The sequence below is a fragment of the Asterias amurensis genome, chromosome 14 (genome assembly GCF_032118995.1).
Source record: "Asterias amurensis chromosome 14, ASM3211899v1".
Classification (NCBI taxonomy): Eukaryota; Metazoa; Echinodermata; class Asteroidea; order Forcipulatida; family Asteriidae; genus Asterias; species Asterias amurensis.
The window spans coordinates 18,720,452-18,728,262 of NC_092661.1; the positions used below are offsets into that span (position 1 = coordinate 18,720,452).

At 36.7% G+C, this 7,811-nt stretch overlaps 1 protein-coding gene across 1 annotated transcript; it reads left to right on the forward strand.

Annotated features, from left to right (window-relative positions):
* Window positions 1-305: 305 nt before the first annotated feature.
* On the forward strand, window positions 306-5,237 carry LOC139947512 (glutathione S-transferase A4-like). Its single transcript, XM_071945440.1, has 6 exons — window positions 306-575; window positions 904-955; window positions 1,695-1,827; window positions 2,119-2,266; window positions 3,525-3,656; window positions 4,244-5,237. Exons 1-6 carry the CDS (start codon window positions 489-491, stop codon window positions 4,361-4,363), a joined length of 672 nt encoding a protein of 223 aa, XP_071801541.1. The 5' UTR covers window positions 306-488; the 3' UTR covers window positions 4,364-5,237.
* The last annotated feature ends 2,574 nt before the right edge of the window (window positions 5,238-7,811 follow it).

A 7,811-nucleotide genomic window follows, 5' to 3' on the forward strand; every position in this document is an offset into this window, starting at 1 on the left:
AGGAAGCGACCAAACATTTAATTGAGGGTTTTTCTAAAAGGGAAAAAACACAAGGCAAGTTAATACAATAGATTTACGATTGAATTAATTTATAACAAAATTTATTTAATAAAACATATTGTGTAATTTTGTAAGGTCATAAAGAACATTTTGTATATATAATTACGAATTTTATTTAGGATGTACCCCGTACAGCTAATGGTATCACCTGCATCGCGTTCATGAACAACAGAGGGCGGTTCAGAATAATAAATCAATTAAAGAGGGCGGTATATAAGGGGGACCGTTAAAAAATCAGAATATCACATGTGCTGCTGGTGTGGTACGGGATGTGTGCACAACTTTTAGGTTGTCACTGGATCACACACTTTACATAAGAGGATTAAATTATTTCATCCTAGCTTGCTGGCGTGGTATGTAACGTTAACACAGTTGCAACTTGCAGCAGAATTACTGAACCAGGCACACGCAGAAAGTTTTTGCAAGTCATGGCCGCCAAAGCAAAGTTGATCTATTTCGATGGTCGAGGTAGAGGTGAAATCATTCGTTTCACTCTTGCGGCTGCAGGAGTCGAGGTAGTTGAGCTAAATTGTATCTTTTGTCTTATTTAAATTTAAATCATGGAGGCATTCCTCCATGTTTAAATTAACTAGGGAATAATAGTTTTGGAGAGCCGGTCTTAAACGCGTGGTAATTATACACTAATCGAGCCTACTGCTAGTACCATTTCTACCTCCATGCTAGTACTACTATATATTATTTCATATCGAATGAAAAAGTGGTGGCGCCATACAGACACTTTTCCACTATTTACTAACTTTGACAGCAAACTTTAAATTCCTTAAATAAAATCAAACTATTCTTCATTTTTGTCTGATTATTTCTTCTTGTAAATTTTCGCAGTTTGAAGAAGTCTTTCTGACAGAGAGGGAGCAGTTCCTGAAACTTCGAGATGGTATGAATAATCATGTATACTTTACCTTATTGTTTAGGCTTTTCATAAATTCATCTGAAAGAAGGGCAGATTGTGGGCATGGTAGGTTTATTCATCTTGCTCTGTGGTATATTGTATGAAACGCATTGAAAGCAGCGCAGTCAAAGAAGACAAACCTCTGTTTCCACGACGATGCCCTTTCAAGGTTTCCTATAGACTTTATATAATTTTAAATTCTGCCCTTTCCTAACAATTACTCAAAGTTCATAACAATTTAATTAATTTCCTGTAGTGTAATAATCTGGGGCAGTGGTGCACAGCATGTTTGTTGAGCCTGGCAATGTATTTGGAAACCAAACAAACCCAATCACAAGGTAGTGACACACACAAAAAACAACAAAACGGTAACAAGCCTTTAAATTGTTAAAGACAGTGGCATAATTAGTATTGGTACTTGTCAAAGGCCAGTCTTCTCACTTTATGTATCTCAACATATGCATAAAGTAACTAACCTGTGTGACTATTTGAGCTCAATCGGTCATCAAAGTTGCAAGATAATAATGAAAGGAAAACACCCTTGTGACACGATGTTGTGTGCTTTCTGATGGTTGATTTTGAGACCTCAAGTTCTAAATTTGAGTATTTACCATAGTGTCTACTGCTTTTAATCAATTGGTTGCTTTCTTTATAACGTTATTCAAAATTCTTTGTCCATTTTTTCTGATGTATTTGTATGGATTGATTTTGTTGATACCTTCAGGTGGTGAACTCTTGTTCAATCAAGTGCCTGCTCTCATGATAGATGGACTGAAGCTCGTCCAGGTCGGAGCTATCTGTAGATACATCGCTCAAAAACATGGACTAATGGGCAAATCTCTTGAAGAATCTGCAATGTAAGATCAGAGCTTAGGACTGGGCTGTGTTCGGCAGTAGACATGGGGTATACTAATGTCATATTGCTTCAACTTATTATTCCTATCTGAAGAAAACATACCCGCCACTAAAAATTACATAACAATTATTTTAGTGTACAGCAAAACAAAATAATAACACCATCTACTTATATGTCTGCCTTCTAAAAATTATTGACTTTTGGTCCAATAAATGTTGAGGCTATGTTGATGACTATTTCTTGAATTCCAAATCTTCAAGTGATTGTCCTATTTTGGTTTGAATTCTTTCAGGGTGGATATGTTGTTTGAAGCCTACAAAGATTACATCGGAATTGGTGTCTTGGGAGTACAATTTAAGAAGACTGAAGAAGAGAAGCAGCAAGCAATAGAAATGATCGCAAATAGATCGAAGGAGCGATATATGCCCATGTTTGAGAAGGTGGGATATTAAAAAATTTTGTCTTAATTGTAATGAGCCCAGGGGTCGATTTCACAAAGAGTTAGGACTAGTTGTAACTTAGGACTAGTTGTAGGAGATATACAAAACGTATGGCTCACCCTAAGTAGTCCTAACTTGGGACTAGTCGTAGGAGATATACAAAACATACGGCTCACCCTAAGTAAGGACTAGTAACTCGTCCTAACTCGAGATAAGACTAGTCTTAACCCAAAGGTAGTCCTAACTTAAAACTAGTCCTAGGCAATGCTAAGAGATAGGACCAGTCCTAAGTTAGGACCAGTATCTCATCCCAACTTAGGACTATTCCTATCTCATAGCATTGCCTAGGACAAGTCCTAAGTTAGGACTACCTTTGTGAAATCCACCCGTGTTTCCCTGCATGGTTCACCCTTAACAGTGGTCCATTCCAAGGATCCAGCTGGCTAGTTCAATCTGAAAAAACATCCTATTTGATATGAAATATGGACCCTGGAGTTTAAAAGTGGAGGGACAAATGAAGGGATAAGGTTACTAGTCCTGCTGGCTGGAATTGGAAAAATTAAGGGCATCTTCTGCTCTTTAGCCATCACCCAATCAAGTGAACTAGGACGCAACATCAGATCATGTAGATTTTGTACATAAAGTTGTCCGTGTTTCTGAGGCTTGGTAAGAACTATAGTTGTTGTCAGGGGGTGCATGTTTGGATAGTTACATTTTATCTCAAGGTTTTGGTTAACAGTCAGATCTGTACTGTTCAAAATGGAATAATTTATAACCTTCTACACTGTGTAGATAGGGCAAAACCCCAAGTTACCTCAATGATACCTCAGTTTAAACGTGTTCTCACCACCTTTAAGGTAGTGGACACTATTGGTAGCTGTCAAAGACTAGCCTTCACAGTCGGTGTATTTCAACATATGCATAAAGTAACTAACCTGTGTGACTATTGGAGCTCAATCGGTCATCAAAGTTGCGAGATAATAATGAAAGAAGAAAACACCCTAGTCACGCGAAGTTGTGTGCGTTTAGATGGTTGATTTCGAGACCTCAAGTTCTAAATCTGAGGTCTCGAAATCAAATTCGTGGAAAATTACTTCTTTCTCGAAAACTATGGCACTTCAGAGGGAGCCGTTTCTCACAATGTTTTATACCATCAACCTCTCCCCATTACTCGTCACCAAGAAAGGTTTTATGCTAAGAATTATTTTGAGTAATTACCAATCGTGTCCACTACCTTTAACTTCAACGTTTGTTTCAGATCTACGAGAAGAGTACCTCTGGGTTCCTTGTTGGAGACTCTTTGACTCTGGCAGACCTTTGTTGGTTGGAAGTTTTTCTTTGGGTTCTTGAGTTAGCACCAGAGTTGTCTTCCAGTTTCCCGGGTATGACTGTAAGTATTTTGCATAATCAGCTTCATAAATTCAGATTAAATATGATGTTTACGTTTGTGTATACCCATTTTCACCCAGCAGCTGGCCTATTCACACTCTGATCGTTTTGCCCCCGGTCTGCCCCTAGTCTTCCCTGACAAATTGACATACCCCAGCGGAATAGCCATCTTGCTCCAGAGTAGGGTTAGGCCGTTAAACCCATGAGTATTCTTAAAAACATGCATCAGACCCTGTGGAATTGGGACATGATGTGAAAGTATGCCTGGGTAACCGTGGGGTTAAAACAAGTCCCGGGTCACCCCAGGGTTGTATTCCAAAGGGAAAAGAGATACAGTGTGAACAGGGGTTATTTAAGTGCAACTGCGGTGTTGCATTGCAAAACATACATTTTACAGTAAATTCTGAATATATTGAAGTTTGGAAAGATTACCAAGATTATATTTATTATGTACATGGGACCGTATCATTTGTTTCCCCACAAAAACGTCTAAGAGAATGAAAAAGCAAATGTTTGATTATCAAAGTTTCATTTCTGATTATTCATTTTGTCATTTTCTTTTGATTTCTTTTATATATTTATACAAAGGCTTTTGTGAGTAAGATCTCGTCTCAACCAAGAGTCAGCGCTTTTTTGAAAGGACCCCAGAGGCACTCCCCGCCTGACGAGCAGTACGTCGCTACAGTCAGGAAGGTGCTGCAATTTTAGTTAGCATTGCTCAAACTTAACATACAAATACAATGTCTGGTGGGTCGAACAGTGAATATTCCCTTATTTTTTAAAATCCTAGCCTATCAATACCAACAAATTTATGTGTTTTTGTTTTAGTGATAACAAGTTAATTAATATTTCTTTGTTTGAATGTTTATTATATTGTTAAGTACTCTTTTAAGAAAGAAACAAGATCCAGGCAATAATTATAAACCAAAATCATGAAACAATAACAAATAAATTTTAAGAAATCCATTCTAGGGGTAGAATCTCTTTGCAATTTTTGTATCATAAGTTTCCAAATTTACTTATCTTTGTTCATCGTTCATCAATCTGAGGCTGAATCTTCATTTGGAAGTGTTTTTTATGCCCCGCAGTTGGCAAAGCCATCCAAGGGGCATACTGTGTCAGACATGTCTTTCCATTGATGTTTGCAACCATTGACCCTAACTCAAGAAGGACTTTGCTTATCAACTCCAAACATTGTGTGCAGATTGGTCTCAGGATCCCCCAGAAGTCAATTGTTTGTTTACCCCTACCTCAGGTATCAAAGATTGTGGGGCATTTGTCCAATAACCACTTGTTTTCTTTTTTTGTCTAAAAGATATTGCACTGAATTGAAAGTATTCCTCCTAAATTCAAAGTTTTGTATTCATATATTCCTAAGCAGCTTGTATTATCACCCTATTATCTGTATTTTGCTAAAAGCTAGCTCAGTTCCTTGACTTTTATTAAAAAACTTAAGTGTATCGAAAGTTATTGGCTTTTCTAAAACCAGTTAGTTACCCTTGTGCATTATTGTATTGTATGACAGCATTGGAATAGTGTTACTGAATGAATATACATAGATGATGTGTATTGTTCCTTCCAACCTTGTCAGCTGATTCTTGTATGAAAAGTTTAATTATAGTAGAACCTTTAAAGGCAGTGGACACTATTGGTAATGACTCAAAATATTTATCAGCATACAACCTCACTTGGTAACGAGTAATGGGGAGAGGTTGATAGTATAAAACATTGTGAGAAACGGCTCCCTCTGAAGTAACGTAGTTTTTGAGAAAGAGGTAATTTTCCACGAATTTGATTTCGTGACCTCAAGTTTAGAATTTGAGGTCTCGAAATCCAGCATCTAAAAGCACACAACTTCGTGTGACAAGGGTATTCTTTTCTTTCATAGTTATCTTGCAACTCCGACGACCAATCAAGCTCAAATTTTCACAGGTTTGTTATTTTATTAATATGTTGATATACACCGAGTGAGAAGACTGGTCTTTGACGATTACCAATAGTGTCCACTGTCTTTAATTTCATAATTTCATTTTGATCATAAATTTTGTACGGATATAAACTTTTGATACTTGCAGTATATTTGATACAAAAACTCAATTAAACGAGGGAAGAATACTCCTAAAGTATTTTTTGTGATCAATCCGATTTCATTTTGCAAAAAGTTTTGAGCTGTACACATGTGAATGCTGAAACGGATAACCCACAAGTTGAAACAAAACAAAGTTGCTTCTATTAGCTTCACTTAACACAAGCCTCATAATATGGCGTATATATTTTGTTTACTTCATTATCCGATTCAAAAACATTAACTAATCGTTTTAGTTTTTCGACTGTCTCAAAACCGAGTGTGTTAATGGTAAAGTGTGTTAGCCAGCACTTTGGAATATACATGTACAATGTATGGTGCATATAAAAATAAATCATGATGTATTCAATCAAACAAAATCCGACGTTTTTTTCCAGTGTTTGAATCTGTGTAATATTTTCGAGTAGCTTAAACAGCAAAAACAAATTCACTTTTTTTGAGAAAAGAATTTACACAAAAGGTTGCTTTCAAAAGAGGAACAGTACTTTTTCAACTTCGCTGTAAATGAACTTGTTTGGAGTTGGAGTTTAAAAAACTGTAAGGATACCACACATTTCTCACGTGATTTGTAATAAACTTAAACGTTGTTTCATATTGAACAGTAAACGCAAAATTTTGGGGGCGAAACAAAACGGTCAAGCAGAAGACAATCTGGGAGCGACCAAAATATGAAAAGGAGGGGCGTTTTCAGAACTTATTAAAATTATTGAAGTAACATTTGGAAATGAAACTAAAGTGTTGATAGAAAACTTGATTACAAATGTTGTCAAAGTATTTTATGTTAATTAACATACATTTACTTGTTCATTAATTTGATAACTTAAGATGTGCTTCCCAGTTGATGATGGTGTTTTCATATTGCGCGTGCACCAGCCGCACGGTACGCACGGGCCCCGACAACAAACACACGTGGTTCAAAACTGAAGATGCAGACGATAACTTGCTCAAAAAAGTTTCACAACAATTTCTGAAAGAAATAGTTGTCTTTAAACTTGAAATTGATATTATTTCAAAGGTGTGTGTGTGTGGGGGGGGGGGGGGGGGGGCTTAAACCGTTCGCTTTACGCTGGAGGGTGCAGGAGTCCAGGTATTTATGATTTTTGTGCACATTATCTATGTTTGACTTTTGCACTTTTGTTTTACTTTTATTATCTTGGGTAGGCCTATGCGGCTTGTCTAATGTAATCTGCGAAGCAAATGACTTGGGAACCAGTTATTTCTCGAAACTGTAAGTCTCATCCAGTGGAACTTTATGAAACTTTTGCCTGTTACAAATAAGCTATATTTGTCTGTGCTAAGCAATTTCTTTTGCGCTTGCATGCTTTCTTAGCCCTGCTTATTAAATTACTACTGTTTTTTTATTCAGGGCCACGCCCTTTGAACCATCATTATGCGCTTTACAGAATGCCACAAATTAAATGTTTAGCGTCTGGGTTCGTGAAAGAGGGTGCGGAGAGGGGCATTTATTTATTTTTCAAGGTGGCTGCTTTCCACTGTTCTGCACACACATGAATGCAAGAAATATTTATGTTTCACTCGGACAAGGCACAGTACATGCAGTACATTGTTTACATTTAAAGTGGTTTTAGTTTTAGCTTTAAAAAGTTTTGACTAGTTTTGACTTACCAGTTTTTGTTAAGCAAGATTTGTCTGTGCTTAGCAAGTTGAATGCTAACTGGCTTTATGAAAGTGTGTCCCATTTTTAATCATGTAACCAGCACAGGCTAAGTGATGAATTGCAAGTTGGTATTTTGTTGAGTCTTTTTAAATATTTTTTTAACCTCATATTGAATTGTAACAAAAAATTAAATCAGCAGCCCCAAAAAGGAAGCGGGCGGGGAAGCTTAACATCATGTTCTGTTTTTCTTCGCCATGCAAATGGGCCCTGTACCCAATTTCAAAGCAAACTTTTGCTTTTTTAGAAAACTGTTGCAATATTTTCTGTAAAAAAAATTGGGCCCTGGTTGTGTGGAATTGAATGTTAACTATTTTTTGACCAAGACTGAACAAAAATGTCAAAAGATTTACCTGCATTCCTTCTCTTTCATTTCTTAGTGTAGTTTTAAAGAG

What these genes read in the sequence shown, in the direction of transcription:
- LOC139947512 (XM_071945440.1), top strand. Translation starts at nt 489, where the DNA reads ATGGCCGCCAAAGCAAAGTTGATCTATTTCGATGGTCGAGGTAGAGGT. An exon ending in GTTCCTGAAACTTCGAGATG is followed by an intron (nt 956 to 1,694) that starts GTATGAATAATC and finishes TGATACCTTCAG; the next exon opens with GTGGTGAACTCTTGTTCAAT. An exon ending in TCTCTTGAAGAATCTGCAAT is followed by an intron (nt 1,828 to 2,118) that starts GTAAGATCAGAG and finishes GAATTCTTTCAG; the next exon opens with GGTGGATATGTTGTTTGAAG.